At 52.2% G+C, this 15,329-nt stretch overlaps 6 protein-coding genes across 6 annotated transcripts; 3 read left to right on the top strand and 3 right to left on the bottom strand.

The window, feature by feature from the left end:
• Positions 1 to 1,570: 1,570 nt before the first annotated feature.
• QC763_403170 (uncharacterized protein) lies at positions 1,571 to 3,493 on the bottom strand (the record flags this gene model as incomplete). The annotated part of the gene is made up of 2 exons (XM_062911945.1): positions 1,571 to 3,377; positions 3,450 to 3,493. The coding sequence occupies 2 exons, from the start codon at positions 3,491 to 3,493 to the stop codon at positions 1,571 to 1,573; spliced, it is 1,851 nt and encodes a 616-aa protein (XP_062765744.1).
• Positions 3,494 to 6,356: 2,863 nt separating this feature from the next.
• On the top strand, positions 6,357 to 7,190 carry QC763_403175 (uncharacterized protein; the record flags this gene model as incomplete). Its single annotated transcript, XM_062911946.1, has 1 exon — positions 6,357 to 7,190. One exon carries the CDS (start codon positions 6,357 to 6,359, stop codon positions 7,188 to 7,190), a length of 834 nt encoding a protein of 277 aa, XP_062765743.1.
• A 475-nt stretch (positions 7,191 to 7,665) lies between these two features.
• QC763_403177 (uncharacterized protein) lies at positions 7,666 to 8,253 on the top strand (the record flags this gene model as incomplete). The annotated part of the gene is made up of 1 exon (XM_062911947.1): positions 7,666 to 8,253. The coding sequence occupies one exon, from the start codon at positions 7,666 to 7,668 to the stop codon at positions 8,251 to 8,253; it is 588 nt and encodes a 195-aa protein (XP_062765742.1).
• A 1,099-nt stretch (positions 8,254 to 9,352) lies between these two features.
• On the top strand, positions 9,353 to 10,528 carry QC763_403179 (uncharacterized protein; the record flags this gene model as incomplete). Its single annotated transcript, XM_062911948.1, has 2 exons — positions 9,353 to 9,367; positions 9,548 to 10,528. The coding sequence occupies 2 exons, from the start codon at positions 9,353 to 9,355 to the stop codon at positions 10,526 to 10,528; spliced, it is 996 nt and encodes a 331-aa protein (XP_062765741.1).
• Positions 10,529 to 10,588: 60 nt separating this feature from the next.
• QC763_403180 (uncharacterized protein) lies at positions 10,589 to 11,859 on the bottom strand (the record flags this gene model as incomplete). Its single annotated transcript, XM_062911949.1, has 3 exons — positions 10,589 to 11,175; positions 11,238 to 11,442; positions 11,598 to 11,859. 3 exons carry the CDS (start codon positions 11,857 to 11,859, stop codon positions 10,689 to 10,691), a joined length of 954 nt encoding a protein of 317 aa, XP_062765740.1. The 3' UTR covers positions 10,589 to 10,688.
• A 1,656-nt stretch (positions 11,860 to 13,515) lies between these two features.
• Positions 13,516 to 15,161, bottom strand: QC763_403190 (uncharacterized protein; the record flags this gene model as incomplete). Its single annotated transcript, XM_062911950.1, has 1 exon — positions 13,516 to 15,161. Exon 1 carries the CDS (start codon positions 15,142 to 15,144, stop codon positions 13,516 to 13,518), a length of 1,629 nt encoding a protein of 542 aa, XP_062765739.1. The 5' UTR covers positions 15,145 to 15,161.
• Between the last annotated feature and the right edge of the window lie 168 nt (positions 15,162 to 15,329).

Raw genomic sequence — 15,329 nt, 5'->3', positions numbered from 1 at the left:
TTCCATCGGCCATCAGTTAACATTCCGAGCTGGAACAAAAAAGAGGCCTCGAAGGCAGCGAGCTCACTGTTCACTGTCCAGAGCGTTTGACCGGCCGGCGGGCAATCAGATTCATAAAAATGTAGCTGGGAAATTCGTTCATTTCTCGTGGTGTAAATTGACCGTATCTGAGAAAAGGCTATCGATCTAACGTCTACTTATTTCTGGTTCGTCTACCAACACTACATTACTGGTTCATACTCTAGACATACTCCTTCCGCTATATCACCGCCTTAACTCACACCACTCATGCCATATCCTTCACACAAACAAAAACAAAGTAGCTCAGCGACTGATTCGTTTCCTTAACCCTTTCCACTAAAATAGGTAGCCATAATCAAACAACCTTCTCAGTCCTGCTCTATGTTTCTCACTTATCACCCACAACCTGGTAAACGTTATAGTAAACTTGGGTACTTTATCTGTATAGGTAATACCCGTAACACAAAAAGCATGTGTCTAGTCCGCCATGATTGAAAACCCCCCTGTTGTCCCTCCCCGCCAAAGACTCCGTTTTCTTACCTCAATTTATAACAGTCTACCCAGGGTGTGGTCGCTTGTCCTGGATTACGCTTTATACTGGGATAGCTCAACATCGGGGCATTTATATGATTAATTGCCTGTATGTGATATTCTGGGCAGGCGGGTAAGCAGACAGTGCATGATTAAGTCCAGACTTATATAACCAACAGTCAACTTCTATGGGCGAGGGATATTCAGTCGAAAAGCCTTTGGCTGCACTGAGCTTTCTCTGGGAGGATGTCTTGTTGGGTTTTGGGATAGGGTGGAAAGAGCAGACGACTGTGTGTATTCTGCTCATAAAACTGGAGAGACTGCTATCCGGATGGGGGTTCGAACAGGTGGTTGATAGGTGTTCGAGGAAAAATTTGGACAATTATAAATATTCTTAACATGCCTTGATCATGTCTCGGAAGGCTTTTGAACATTGTATCAAGTTCCCATGACATTAAATTAGTTCAATTTGTCTGCGCAACAAAATGCCCAAACGTGCTAACGTGGCTGGTTCGGTAGGGGAAGGGGGTATCCGTGAAAATCTCAAGCAATACACATCTGTGAAAAAGAGAAAGAGAAAGAGAAAAACATAAACAACCACTGGCTAGGCCAAACCCTCGTTCTCATCCTGTCATATTCCCCAGCCGACCTCCTATCCACAAGCCTGATGATCGAATCTCGGTGACTACCGCCGCAGTGTCAAATCCCCGCCCCAAACCCCTCCCGATGAAGAATGTGAAAAAGATCCAGCTCAGATGTCTTCCTAGATTACAACCAGTATATTTCAAAGATTGAAAGGCATGCGTCATCACCACCTCCCGCTTTGACCTGTCCTCCAGACCCTCTCTTCCGCCTCGACCTGTTTGACCAGCTCATTCAAGGCATCGAGACCCTCGCTTTCCCTTTCCTTGTCCCGTACATTTTCTTTCCGCTCGACTTCATTCTTCTTTTTCTTCTTCCCATTAGTTCTCTGGTCACCCTCATCCAAGATGTCTTGCAGGGAAAGCAGAGACGTCTCCTAGACAGGCCTCATGCTAATCCCCTTTCCGCCCTCCCTCACCTCAAAAACCCCCGTGCCGCCCTCGCTGTCCCCAATGAACAAGAAGCCGCCATCGGCAGAAAAGCACATCTCCGTCACCTTGCTCAAATTCGCCAACTGGCTGAACCCAGCCATCATATCAACGTCCGCAGCAGTGGCATCCGGGTCCGGCCAGCACCACAGCTGCTTCCCCGTCATGGCATCCAGCACCGCCAAGCATCCTCTCGCTCCCGAGTCAACCCCCCTAGAGTCACAGTAGGCGATAAATCTGCAATCCGGGCTGACGCACGACATGGCGTTGGGGATGCGGAAGGTCTTCGTGGATGACGCAGAAAAGTCCCATACAAGGACATACCGGAAGGGGACCGAGGCGGGGGCGAGGTTGTACCCGTTGCCGCCTCTCGCGGCCGGGACGGGGATGGCACGGTAGGAGGCGGGGATCCAGATTGATACGGCAACTGAACCGTAGGTGGCGAGACCAGATGGGAGGGCGGTGTCCAGCTCGGCATGCTGCCATGGTGCCACGACCTTGTACGGTGTTGTCATTTCGGCGCCGTTGTGGATCTCCCAGGCTATGAGGAGCGTCTCTCTCTCGGGAGGAGGGTGCCCTAGTCTGGGTGGCCGAGGCCCGGAGGCGGTGATCAGGAGGGGTCCAGTGGCGGAGAAGGCGAGTTCAGGATACTTTGGCAACACCGGGAGACCCGCCCTGGCGAGCTCAATCACGCGCGTCTTCTTGAATGGCTTCTTGGAGTATGTCGCTTCCCACAGCTCGATGGTGTCGTTGTCTCCTCTGTAGGTGACAAGGGGGCACCATCCGGCTTCCATAACGTTGGAACGAACGGCGGCCCAACGGTCTGCCTTGTCCATGGACTGCAGCTTCTTCTTCTTGCCCCAGTCCCAAATCTCGAGCGAGTCACCGAAGCCGGTGGCAATGGCTATCATGTTGGAGGGCTCGGAAAGAATGGCATGGCTACGAACGAAATACTCGCGCGACCGAGGCTGGGCGGTTGTGTAGCAAGAGATTTTGATCTGGCTCTGGACCTCGCCTGAGCCGACAGACCACACCTTGATGATGTTGTTGCCATGTTTGCTGGCCAGGGTGGCAGACGTTGTTGAAATGTCAAAGAAGTAGACGGATGGATCCTTGGGGGCCTTTTCCTGGTGTGTGAGAGATTTCCAGGGCACAACAGTCACAGCCGTGGATTGTGATTCCTGCCGTGTCCGATATTCCTCGGGCACGGGAGGGACAGCCACGAAATGCGCATTGGTGTGTGGAGACGTTGGTGTTCCGTTCGTGGACACTCGCTCGAGCCCACAACCCCTGGTGGAATCCGAGTATCTCGAAGTCTCGCCCGATGCGACTGAGCTGCTGTCAAAGGAGCCCTGGGATGAGATGCGGCGTGCAGATTTGTTGGAGGGAAGCGCGGGCAGCGGCTGCTTCGGCGGTGGTGGACGGGCTGCGGGGTACAGGCTAAAACCGGCGGACGAGCCTCTCGAGGGCCTTCGGTCCGATGTATGCGAGTCTTTTCGGAAAAGTGACGACTTGCTCCTCGACACCGGACGCTGCAGCGGCAATGCGGCAGCGTGCCGCTGGCCAAGCTCATAATTCGGGACTCGGAAAAGGTCATCGGTGGGACTCCATTGCGACTCGGGAGTCGGTGGCAGCGGGTAGCCGCTCGACGGGGGTCGTAGTCGGGGATCGTAGGCGGTATAGGATTGTCCGTCGAGCAATGGGGCCGAGTCACCATGCCGCGAGTCCGCTGTGCTTAATCGGTTCAACTTTTCTCTGTTCCCAGCCGTTAGCAACCATTTGGTGAACTGAGCGGTTCAACGGCGGTGTGGGGGGTGTCTAGCTTACGCCATCTCATCCAACCCTTCGGCAGGGTATGCATAGGGTTCCATCTTTGATCGATTGTAACGAGGTTGCGATCGTAAAGGAGATGATGTTCGTATCTGAAGGAGGAAAGCAGTGTGGGAAACGCAGGGCAGATCAAAGCCTCGGATGATCGCAAATCCGGCTACCAGGTCGGCGGGCCCTGGGTCTCAAAGAGCAATGGGAGCAATGGGAGCAATGGGAGCAATGGGAGCAATGGGAGCAATGGGGGTGGGAGTGAAGACGGAGGTGAAGCGAAAAAGAGGACGACAGGGTCGTATCGCAGGAGGTCGGAAGAGGGGACAGTCGCTGGGGAGGGTCATCTTGTATCATGGGGAAATGGGGATCCCTTCATGACCTGCAGGATGGATACCCCTGGAGGGGAAAGCTCCCGGCTGCTCCCCCAAGGCCCCCCTCCCCTCATTCCCCACGAGCCAATGGTCGCGATAATGGAGCACTCCTCCACAAGCTGACAGGCATCCCAGTGGGGGAGTGGGCCCAAACTGACAATAGCGTGATTCCCCACCGACCACACCCACCTCTCTCCCGTCAAAGCTTTTTTTTGCTTTCTGTTTTATCAACCTTTCCTTTGTGAGCCTCTCAAGTCTCCCCGTCCAGCGTGACACGCAGGGCTGCCACGTTTGTTTGATCCCCTACCGTCTCGTCCGTGCCTGGTTCCCATCTGGCTGCTCAAAGGACGCCCTCTTGGCACGAAAATGGCTCCTTGTTTCCAACCTGCAGCCAACAGTGTCGCCGCTCGACTGCATTTATCCCGTCCGTCATCCGCGCGAAATGGGCAATCAATCCATACCCCGCTCAAGACTGAAAGCTGGTCCTTGCCTCGTCATATCTTAAAATGGATAAAATGACCCGGGGTTGTGGTTGATCTACCTAGCGGATGGATGGTATGCTACTACACCATGTAGCAGTCATGAGAGAGACGGCCCGATGGCCTTCCTCTTATGCATCGACACACCCTTTCGGAGCCAGCTCCGGTATCACGTCGGCGCACTGGGATACGGCTACAGATCTGGGAGATCGTCGCCTCTTGGATCAAACTGAGCAAACTAAAACGCCATAACGAAACACGAAGCGAAGAATCCGACACTGTCAACCGGCTAATAGCGCTTGTGGACTCGGCCGTGTGAAGCTAAACAAGCCTTCTCCACCACAAAATTCTTGGGAACTTTTAGTTACATTGCACTGTTCCAGCTCCAGACTGCTACACCTCTTGGCTGTACTTTCGGGCCATGCTTCGGGCCCAGCTTCGGTTGCTCGGCTGTGAAATCTGACCACTTGTGACTGGCACCGCACAGATGATTCGCCCCATCTTGCCCTTTATGGATGTTCTCTTCAGTTGGTCAAGATACCTATACCGCTCATTCATGATCAGGAGAAGGGAGAAGGCAGAAAAATATCTATAGAGTATATCTCGCGAAGTCGACATTGCTACACGCCTCGATCTAGATTGGGAAGGAGAAACAGTGGCGTTGAGAAAAGAAGAAAAGAAAGCTGCAGCACATCCAATCAACCTGGTCAACGGCCCGTGCCCAAGCCGTGTCTTGTCTCAAACTCCCTGCAAGAGCTGAGAATTCAAGATCAGAATGTCTTGGTCCTAGAACCCCTATTTTTTGCATCCTAACAATGATATACATACTGTACATACGCCGCACCTCTGCAGCAAAATGATGCAATAATGCCATGCAGTACACCCCTCTGACAGGTGCTGACTTGTCTCGCCAAGCTGCCCTCGCGAATGCACGAAGATCCGGATGGACGCGAGCGGACCGTGCTTGTCACTTTGCCTTTCCCGTTGTAGCCGAGTAGATCATTTTGCTTCTTTTCTATCCACTAGGGATGGGCGGACCTCATGCTCACGTAGCATTCATATGTTGATAGAATAGTCTTGCAGGCTTGTGAGGGATGACCGCAATACTCAGAGTTATTAATCGGTGCTCTTTCATACGTGAGACAAGTTGAACCCTGTGTCTTACCTAGTAGGCCTGCTGCCGTGAGGGAGCAGAAAAGGAAAAACTACAACAAATTTAAGGCCTGAAGAGATAGCCAATACCCCATTTAACATGCTTGAGATGCCTTTCCGCATAAGCAAAATATCTTGGAGATTGTCAAGAGATATTCAAAGCTGCGTAACTTCATGACGTGTGGATTAAGGTGTCATAAACTCAGTTGTAGCAGCTTCTGAAATGATTATGGCTTCTCTCACCAGTATTACGACTCAACGACTTTCAAACATGACAGTTCTTTCTCCACACATATATTGACTGGATGGAACGTCACTGACCCATAGCATCACAGTAACTTGATCAACAAATGATTCATCGACTGGTCAAGCACGCCATTATTCAAAGATGTGGATGTCACAATAGCGTTTGTCACCAGACAAACAGAGTTAACGAGTTGCAAAGTGACTTATTGTGATTCATTCAACTCATGTCATATAATCTTGGCCTGTTATTATCTACCTCAGAGCTCTACAAAAAGGCCTGCCTGGGACAGTATGTTCGACCTTTCAGTATCTACCTGGCTCTCACAGGATTCCCTACTTTGCAATTGAATAACGATCATGCACAGATCTTCCAAAACATACCCAGTGTCGAATGAAACATCATAGCCTGCAGTCCCTTACGCCCTATGCGGGGGAAAGAGCAAATTGTTTTGTGCATACCTGTGCTTGCTCTGGCAGATTCAAATGTTTGACTCACCGTTCCAGGTAGGTAAGGTAGTCGATAGAGCACCAGCTATCGGCCATTTGCACTGCGACTTTTTCACCTTACTGTCACCGTCCCGCTGGCAAGAGATCCGCTTCTTTTTCCCCGTACAGCACATACTATTACCACCCCGTACCCTCAAATCCCCGCAAAAGTCGCAGACATGCCCTCCTCGGCAGAACAACCCCCCTCCAAGAAGAGGAAGTTGAGCCCCGAGCTTGAGAACCACGACCCAACAACCACAACAAAAGCGACTACAGCCGCATCTTCAACGACCGACAACCTCAAAGACACAACACCGCCCGACGATACAAATCCCGTTCACGGCCCAAACAATGAACAAAGCGACACTCAAAGCCGACGAGAAGCGTTTGAGTGTCTAATCGACTTCTACAACGAAGGCGACCTCCACGACGACAACGACGACAACGACAAAGCCAACACCCGCAGAACTTACTCCCTGCCCCCACCACCAGGTTCCGCCCCGACAGAGGAACTGCTGTGGGAAGCCTTCCTGGCAAAAGTGGAGGAGGCTGACGACCAGCTTATCGAGCATATCCGCTGCCACCGTGAGCAGCGTATTCAGATGACTCTCTTGGAGGAGCAGAGACAGACGGACCAGAGACGGATGGGGGAGTTGGCGGTGAGAAATGGAGAGTTGATCACGCAGTTAAGGGAGCAGGGCGATCGGGATGGGAAAAGGATTGAGGTGCTGGAGGAAGGGATTAGGGAGGAGAAGAAGGAAAGGGAGGGAGATTGGAAGTGGATTAAGGAGTTGGAGGGGCAGTATATGAGGGATCGGAGACGGATAGGGGAGTTGGAGGCCGAGGTTAGGGAGTTGAGGGCGGGGGGGAGAAAGAGGGGGAAGTTGAGGGTTTTTTTGCCGAGGGTTGGATCTGGGGGGACGGTGGAGATTGAACCGGAGGAGGGGGGGTTGGTGGTTGTTGATAAGGGGGTGTTGGAGGTTTTGAGGAGGGCTTTTGGGATGGATAAGTAGGATGGGGAGGGGGGTTCGAGGGGGCAGCTAACTAGTGAGGTGTACCTTAGTTTCTACGTCAAGAAGACGGAGGAAGGGGAACTGCATTGGCTATATATTTAGTGGATTTATCTGACTGTATTCTGAGGAAAACCTTTGCTTTGGCTTTGTGTTGCTTCCTGCTATTTCTGTCATCCAAAGACTTTCTCTTATCGCGAGATTCACTCTGTCGTGGGCGACTAGCACCACCCACCGATTTCTCACTACAACTATTCTTCCCCTTGGCTCGGCTTTCAATTCTTCAGTTCACCACCATCACGCTTCCCGCTGGTACAAGCTAAAAATTATCAGTCTTTCTCTTATAACTTGAGATCATATCGGTAAGTGGCCCACTCATTCCCGTCAACAAAGAGAACCCGAGTTGTGTGACCAACCAACATGCCAACCTTTGTTACCAGCAAAAGTCAAGCCATCCTACCTCAACTTATCTTCCCACATGTCTCGAAAGCAAGACGGCAGCATGCCCCGCTACGAAAGAATGCCCAATCGCAACCCCAGCCCATTCGGAAACTTCGAGCTTAAAGCTCGAATTTACAGCTCTTTCGACTGCAATACCGGCCACACCTCCTACTACCTACAGCCGATCCTCTCCGATCCTACTGACACCGAGGCCGAGGCTATGATCCTCAAAGATATCGAAGAGCGCCTGACTGGGGAGCGGCTGAAAGTGCCCGGATCCTCCACGATCCTTCCAGACCGCACCATAGTTACGTTTTCTGGAGCCGACCTCGTGGCGATTGGAAAGGCCCTAGATGTGGACTTCGCTGCGGACACAAGAAAAGGCTTTGTGCGCTCAAAATCTCCTGACAAGTATTCAACCAGGGATAGCGCCCGTGGTGGAATTGACAGCCCCTCTGTCACACCAAGAGAGGTCCCGTCGAGCAGCTCTGTCATGGCGGACTGGAGACGATTGTTGGGACAGCTCGAGCCGTGGCTTGAACAGGGAGTTTCGGGATTTTGGCAAACGGAGAAGGCCGCCCGGTGGATGGGAGTGGGGGTGTTGATTGGTAGAGCGCGGAGATAATCTTCCACAGGCGGATATACGGTGGTTCTTTATGGTTGTGTTCCTTCAGAAAGGCGTCTGACCTTTGTTGATAATTTCACAAGAGCTAATGGGAACTCTTTGACACCTACCCAACTACATGCTTTGATTTCCGCACCTCATGGATGCCCGCAACTGCAGTTTCTCGACGCTATTTTGCTATTTACATTCCTTCATTGCCTTAATCTTTTCTTTGACTATCTTCACACCTTGTGTAAGTAACTGGTATTTCTCCACCACATGTCTAAGCTCTCCCCTAATTGCCTTCTTCCCGACTTAGATTCCACATCCACCGTTCACTTCAGGCATATCTTCCAAAGGCCGAATATTCCATCGGGAATCTACTACTAGTGTCATCTTGTTCTGCCATTCCCTCGCTTTCATCGAGTTCCTGCTCCAACGACATCTTCTCTCGATTTGCCCTGCCTATACGAAACCTTACCCCCAATCTTCCTCAGTGCATTGGAGCGTCTGCACAGTCTCCCCGACAACCTGCATTCCAATCCAAACTCCAAACCTCGACAGAATTCTTCACACCTCACCTTTCATCCAACCGGCCCAGCATGAATGCCATCCGCCTTATCTCCAGCCTCTTTTTGGGACCTTCTGCGCCCTCTCGAAAATCGGTGGACCACGAAGATATAAAAACTCCGCACCCGGGTTGCGATCGGCTACGACTGGGAGGAGCAAGAGGAGGGAGTACTTCCATCTCATTCCCATCAACTCCATCCTTGAAATCACAAATACCGAGCCCTCCTGGATCTTCCGAAAAGGCGACATCAGGGCTTGGGAGATGATGTGGATGGGTGGTTCCGGGTCAGTTACATCGTCTTTGAGATGCAATGGGATAATGAGGTTGACGCTGGCCTATAATGATCGTTTGGTTGCCGTGTTGTGAGCTCTGGTGCGAATGTTATGCTGTGACCTCCGGCTGGATGACTATTATTTGTTGCTGAATGGTGGATGTTGTGTGCCATTTTTGCATTTTTAAATACCATTGAGTGTTTGATGTCACAGTGAAATGATGTCAAAGAAACAATCCCAAGAGCCAGCCAGTAGTTGGTGATCATGGACTTGAAACATGCATGTGAAAAGAGTAAGGTACCTACCTACCTATGCACGTTCCCTTAATCAAGCAACAAACGCTGTATGCAAAGTTTCAAGCATACCGATCTAGATCAATCACTATGACGTACTCTCTCTGACCATATGCTATACCTATCCAAGACAAAAATGCAGGCACTGATCTTTCACTCAAAACTGACGCTCCATTCAGGAAATCTTTCCCAAACCCACTCTCATCAAGCTACCATTGGCGCCAGGCGTCATGGCAACTTCCAACCGCAAATCTACACCAGCGGTACGATCACCACCGCCATACCCACCAGTCCCCCAAACATTCCCCTCCTCAAGCCCCTTCTCTTGCGCCCCCCTCACAACGGCGTTGAACCGCATCCGCATTCTTGAAGCGCAAGTCAATTCCAACAAAACAACCATCCACGCTCTCAAAGCCCAGAATCGCCAAAACCAGCAGTACATCAACTGCCTAGAAAAGCGGCTTGCAGATTTGCGAGATGACCTGGGGAAGAGCAGTTCGTCATCATCACCACACGAGTCTTTCTTCACCAATGCCTTGCCATCCACAGAGTTATCCATCTGTATTCCGCCCGACGATGGCGACATTGTGGTTGTGTCGAAATCCGCGGTGGAAGTCATAGCCAAAACCTTTGGTCTTCGAAGCGGGACAAGCAACGGCATGAATGCCCCCATGTGTGGTGGTGATAGCACCTCCGAAGCCAACGACAGCTCCCAACTTAGTAATGTCACCTCCCAAACCAATACCATGCCCCGAACCGATGTTGCCTCCTCGCCCCCATCTTCCGCAGGGTTGCCAACACCTGCCTCATCGTATTCAAATGGGGTGCGAACCCCTGCATCATCATCAGACTGGGAAGCAGCTTTCTTCCCCACACCCACGCCCGCATTATCAAACACAGCAGAATCTGGAGAAGCAACAACACCACTGGCCATGAGTGAACACTGCTGTGAATGTGGCCAGTACATTCGGCATGTCTTTGTACGGCAACCATCAGCATACCGCCTTTGCGCAGAGTGCGAGATGGGAAGGTCGATGGTGGACGAGTTCCCGCTGGTAGGAGTCCCAGCCCAAGCGGATGAGGCAGGACCGTGCTCTAGTTCTTATAAGAGTGAACACCTTCCTGTTTCCTGGGGCAAGTCGGCGATTCGTAGATACTGAGGCCTCAGTTCACTGTCTCCGTGTTCGGTTGGGCAGAGAGTGTTGGTGTGTGTAATGTAATCAGCATGATGGATAATATACTTTGATTTCATCACCTATTTACACAGTTCCGGTGGCGCTTGCCGTATTTCATTTCCAGATGGATAGGCCCCTCACGTCGTCATGGTTCATCAGACCCAGGACCCCCTCCTGCCTGCAGCGGTTTCCTAGCATAGATGACATGAAAAGTAAAATACGCATGCACCTTTGGATCCATCAACGCCTTCCTCACATTGACCAACACCATCTCAATTTGCAGCGGCGTCCACCCCAACGCCGCCATCGGCCTCTGGCTCACACCCCTCAGCCCGTCCATCATCGCCGTCCTCAAAAACAACCCGCAAAGTCGTAACCTCTTGTCCTTGGGCCACATCCCTATGGGCGCTTTGTGTTTGGATTTCTTGATGTCTTCGAAGCCAGCCGCTTCGAGCTCATCGGGTAGTTTGTGGACGGCGTGCATGTGCGAGCCCAGGGCTGCGAGCCCGGCGGCCATGTATTTTAGAAAATCCCGTAGGGCGTAGGGGGTCGTGGGGGTGAGGGTGTCGTCGTCGGAGAGGGGGGTGATGTCTAGGTCTTGGATTTCGATATAGCCTCCTGGTTTGAGGTGGCTAGCAGGGGTGGGTTAGATGCAGATAGATGGTGGAAGGTGGGAGGGGGGATCCAAGCTTACCGCATCACCCGCGAAAGCAGCGCTTTTGTATCCGTCACGGAGTGCATCACATTTCGGATGTGGATAAAGTCGTACTTGTCGTCCGGGTCGACCCATTCTTCATCAAAGTCGTCGACGAAGAAGTGGACGTTCTCGGGGACGTAGTTTGGCTGGATGGGGGAGAGGTCGATGCCGGTGACTGTGGTGTTTGGGTATTTGTCGCCGACTAGCGAAAGTCAGTTGTCAGCAGTGTTTTCTGAAGTGATTGATGCGGTTGCCCTTGTCATGTGAGTATGCTTCTGCAGTGTGCACTCATCGACGACTACCGTTCCTGCAAGTCTCCGCACCAATGAATCAAAGGAAACTTTTTGAGCCACTTACCTTCTATTGCCCATATGCCCGTTCCGGTACCTGCCGTAACACACAGCTTGGTCAGCTTCGACATTTTCTTTTTTTTTCTTTTTCGTGAAACATGACTGGTCGCAACGACGGACAGGAAAGATTGGTTGCTTGACTGCCCACAGCGGGCATCATGAATGGACGACATGAATCTGGAGCCGGCTGGCCACGAATTGTCTGATTTTGCTTCCTTGTTGAAGCAACCGCTGACTTCCTGGAGCATAACTCTCCCCTTTGCATCCATCCAGCCTGCCTGCCTTTGCCACTTCGACCGAGGTCATGCCGTACATGAATTGATTCCCGAAACGAAAAAAAACTCACCCAGATCCAACACCTCGGCCCCCTCCTCCAACCTCTCCTTAACCGGCGCATAAAAAAACTCGCCCTGCATCAACAACAAACTCATCGAGTGCTTCATATCATCCCGGTTCTGCTCAATCTCATCATTCGGAAAAGCGTACTTCCCGCTCTTGTACGCGTGATATCTCAACCCCCCCTCATACACATGAGCCTTGATCGAGCTCGTCATCGAAGCCGGGTAGCTATCCGAATTGACGCTGTCGATATCCTCTATCGCCAGGTTGGCGGCCGAGTCAGTCGGGCTTTCATTGAGGCTGCCTCGTGGGCTGATTTGGGATGATGGGGCTGAGTCGTTTGATGTTGTCGTCGTCGTCGTCGTCGTCGTCGCCGCCCTCGCTTTTCCTTTTTCCAATGTCGCTGCTGCTAGTAGCGAGAATCCTGTTGTTGAGTCGGTGCATACCGCGGCCAGCAGCTCGTCTTCATCTTGCGAGAGGAGTGTTTCGATTGTCATTTTTGATGATGTGGAGGGCCTGAAGGGAGGGGGGCTTCGGTTTGGCTGTCTTGGTGATAATGGTTTTGTTTTTGTCTTTGGCGTTGTTGGTGACATGGCGACGTCGGGTTTGGGTATGGCACTCGTCATGGTGGTGGTGACAGATGATGCGTGTGTGGTGGGGGAAGCCAACTCGCGAGTGTGAGAGAGGGGGATGAAGTCAGGGGATAGGCTAGATCGAAATACTCGGTAAGGGACGGACCCGAGAGAGTGGTAAGCTGGAAAAAAAAACCTAGAAAATCAGATGGCCGGGGTAGGAGTAGGGGGGCGGTTCCTCTTTCTTTTACCAGACCTCTGGTGCAATGTTGCAGCCGCGATGGGGTCAGGGTGTGAGCTGGTCCCAAAGCGGGAGTGGAGCGGTACATATTGGCCACCAGGGGGTCCTTGGCATGGCATTTAATAGCAGCCCAGGCTATGCACTTTTTCGGAAATGAATGGTGAGGTCAGTCGGAGGTGATGTCCCGGTGAAGATGGACCATTGCCTGCCCTGTGCCCTTGACAAAGCAGGCAGCAGGTCAAAAGGTCAGATGGCAACGGATGGCGGTGAGTTTCCCCCTCTGTCCCAGCAGTTTGGTTAAGTGCTTCTTGTCTTGGCAAGGGTAGTGCCGCTTGAAGAGAGTGGGGCAGACCAGCCCGAGATGGACCCAAGTCCACATGCTCGGCTCCCGGCTGCGAGAATCCCGGCGCATCATCCCTGTGTGTGCCGGACCCGGGCACCTGGAGCGGTGCATATCATCATCGAGGACAGAACGGCGGGAAACGGGGAAAACTAGCGATTTATTTCTATCCCGCAGCAGTCAACGGCAAACTCGATGTGAGGGAAAATGCTCAATGGGGCAGCCAAGATCGAGTGGGGTTGGCCCAATGGGGGCAGGCAATGATCATCGCCAATCTCATATTTCCGCGTTATCTCCATGGACAAAGCATAGATCTCGTGCAACCCAAGCGCTCCAATCTCGGACGATACATAATTAGACCCTCATCACAGATGCCGATTCCAATTCACACCATGATGTATCTGCCTGAAGTAAAGTGGCCATCTATGATCACTCAACTCAGCCTCCCCTTGAACCTCTTCTTCAGCCTTTCCTCCGTAATCCTAAAGATGTCCGGAAACCACTTTTTCAGCTCCTCCTCCTCCGTCCCTCTCATCATCTTCACCAAAGCATCCGCACACATCCAGCACAGCACCATCCCATGTCCCTGAAAGCTGGTGCTCACCCATAGCCCTTTCTGGTTCGGAACCTCCCCTACAAACGGAAACCCATCCGGGCTGAACCCCATAATCCCAGTCCACTCCTGTCTTATCCGACCCTCAGCATCATCATCCCCCCAATCCCTCCCAAAATACCTCGCTGTCGTCTCTCTCAAATACTCACTTATCCCCTGATTCAACCCCGAATCATCACTCACCCCAAACTCCCTCAACCCCTCCTCCGCCTCCCCCCTCACCAGCCCCCCTCCCATGATGACATCCCCTTCCAGCTCACTCCCCTCCGGCCTCGTAATCATGTACTCATACCCCCCCTCATAAATAAAACTATACGTCGTGTCCAAACACCCCTTCTTCGCCATCTTACTCCCAGGTCTGTGCGCCGTGATCTGCCCCCTCAACGGCACAACCACCCCCTGAAACACCTCCGGCATCACCCCCGCAGCATACCCATTCGTAGCCATCACCACCCTCCCCGCCCTCACCTCCCCCCTCCCCGTCTTCACCACCCATCCGCCCCCTTCCCCATCCCTCTTTACCTCGCTAACCCCCGTCTCGGCCTGAACATTCAACCCCTTTCCCTCTATTGACCTCAACAGCCCCATAACAAACTTATACGCCGACAACCCCCCGGCCGCATACCTCACCCCCCCTCTCACCTCCTCTCTTTTCCCCTCATAATCATAATCATGAACAAAGTAGTCCCTTTCCAGCTCCTCCTTCCCTAGCAAAATATACCGTCCCACTGGATCATCCCCGGGGAAAACCTCCCTCATTTTGTGCACCGCTTCTTTTGCCTCGTCCCATTGCGCCGCGTCGTAGATGACGTCTGTTGTATCCCCTTCAAATAGATCACATTGGATATTGTTGGTCTTGGCGAATGAATGCACTGCCTTGATGTTGTTGTGCTCTAGCCTCGCGATTTTGATCGCTTGGTCTAGACCGAGGGAGGAGATGTGGGAGAGGAAGGTGCGGTAGGAGGCTGCTTTGGTGTGTCCTCCGTTTCGGCCTGTGGCGCCGGAGCAGAGGGTGCGGGCTTCGAGGAGGAGGATATTTGGTGGGGAGGTTGTTGTTGTTGTTGTTGTTGTTGTATTATGGGATTGGAGAAGGTTGTAAGCTATTGCTGCGCCTGAGATGCCTGAGCCGATGATTACTGTGTCGCATCGAGACGGGAGATCTGGGGTTGAGCGGTGGGTGGGTGATAGGGTGAGGGGAGGTGGGGTTAGTGTGTGCCAGTAGGAGGTGGTTGGGTTGGGGACTGGGAGGGAGACGGGGAGGGAGGCTCTTTCGTCCATGGTGAAATGAGAAAAGACTGTGATGCGGAGGAATACGAAGGGGGTGTTGAGGATAATGTTGAAGAGAGATTGTTTGTGAGATGTGTAAAGTTGGAGAGTGGAGGGGAGCTTGGTCAAGGTAGGTGGGGTAACGGAGGGTGAGGTAACAGAGGTGGGGGTACGACGGTACATCTACATGGTGAGATACGTTCGCATTTAAAGGTTTCATGCGTTTACCATATGCATTACTTTCTAAGGATGCATGTTGGAGCAGCCTCAGCTGTGGAGCTATGAATGCTTCCTGATAACTTACCAAAAATCATAAGAGAGGTGCCGACTAATCCTGATAACGCAACCAACATAGTATATGAAACTTG

The sequence above is a fragment of the Podospora pseudopauciseta genome, chromosome 4 (genome assembly GCF_035222475.1).
Source record: "Podospora pseudopauciseta strain CBS 411.78 chromosome 4, whole genome shotgun sequence".
Lineage (NCBI taxonomy): Eukaryota > Fungi > Ascomycota > Sordariomycetes > Sordariales > Podosporaceae > Podospora > Podospora pseudopauciseta.
This window is presented reverse-complemented; position numbering and strand designations above follow the sequence as displayed.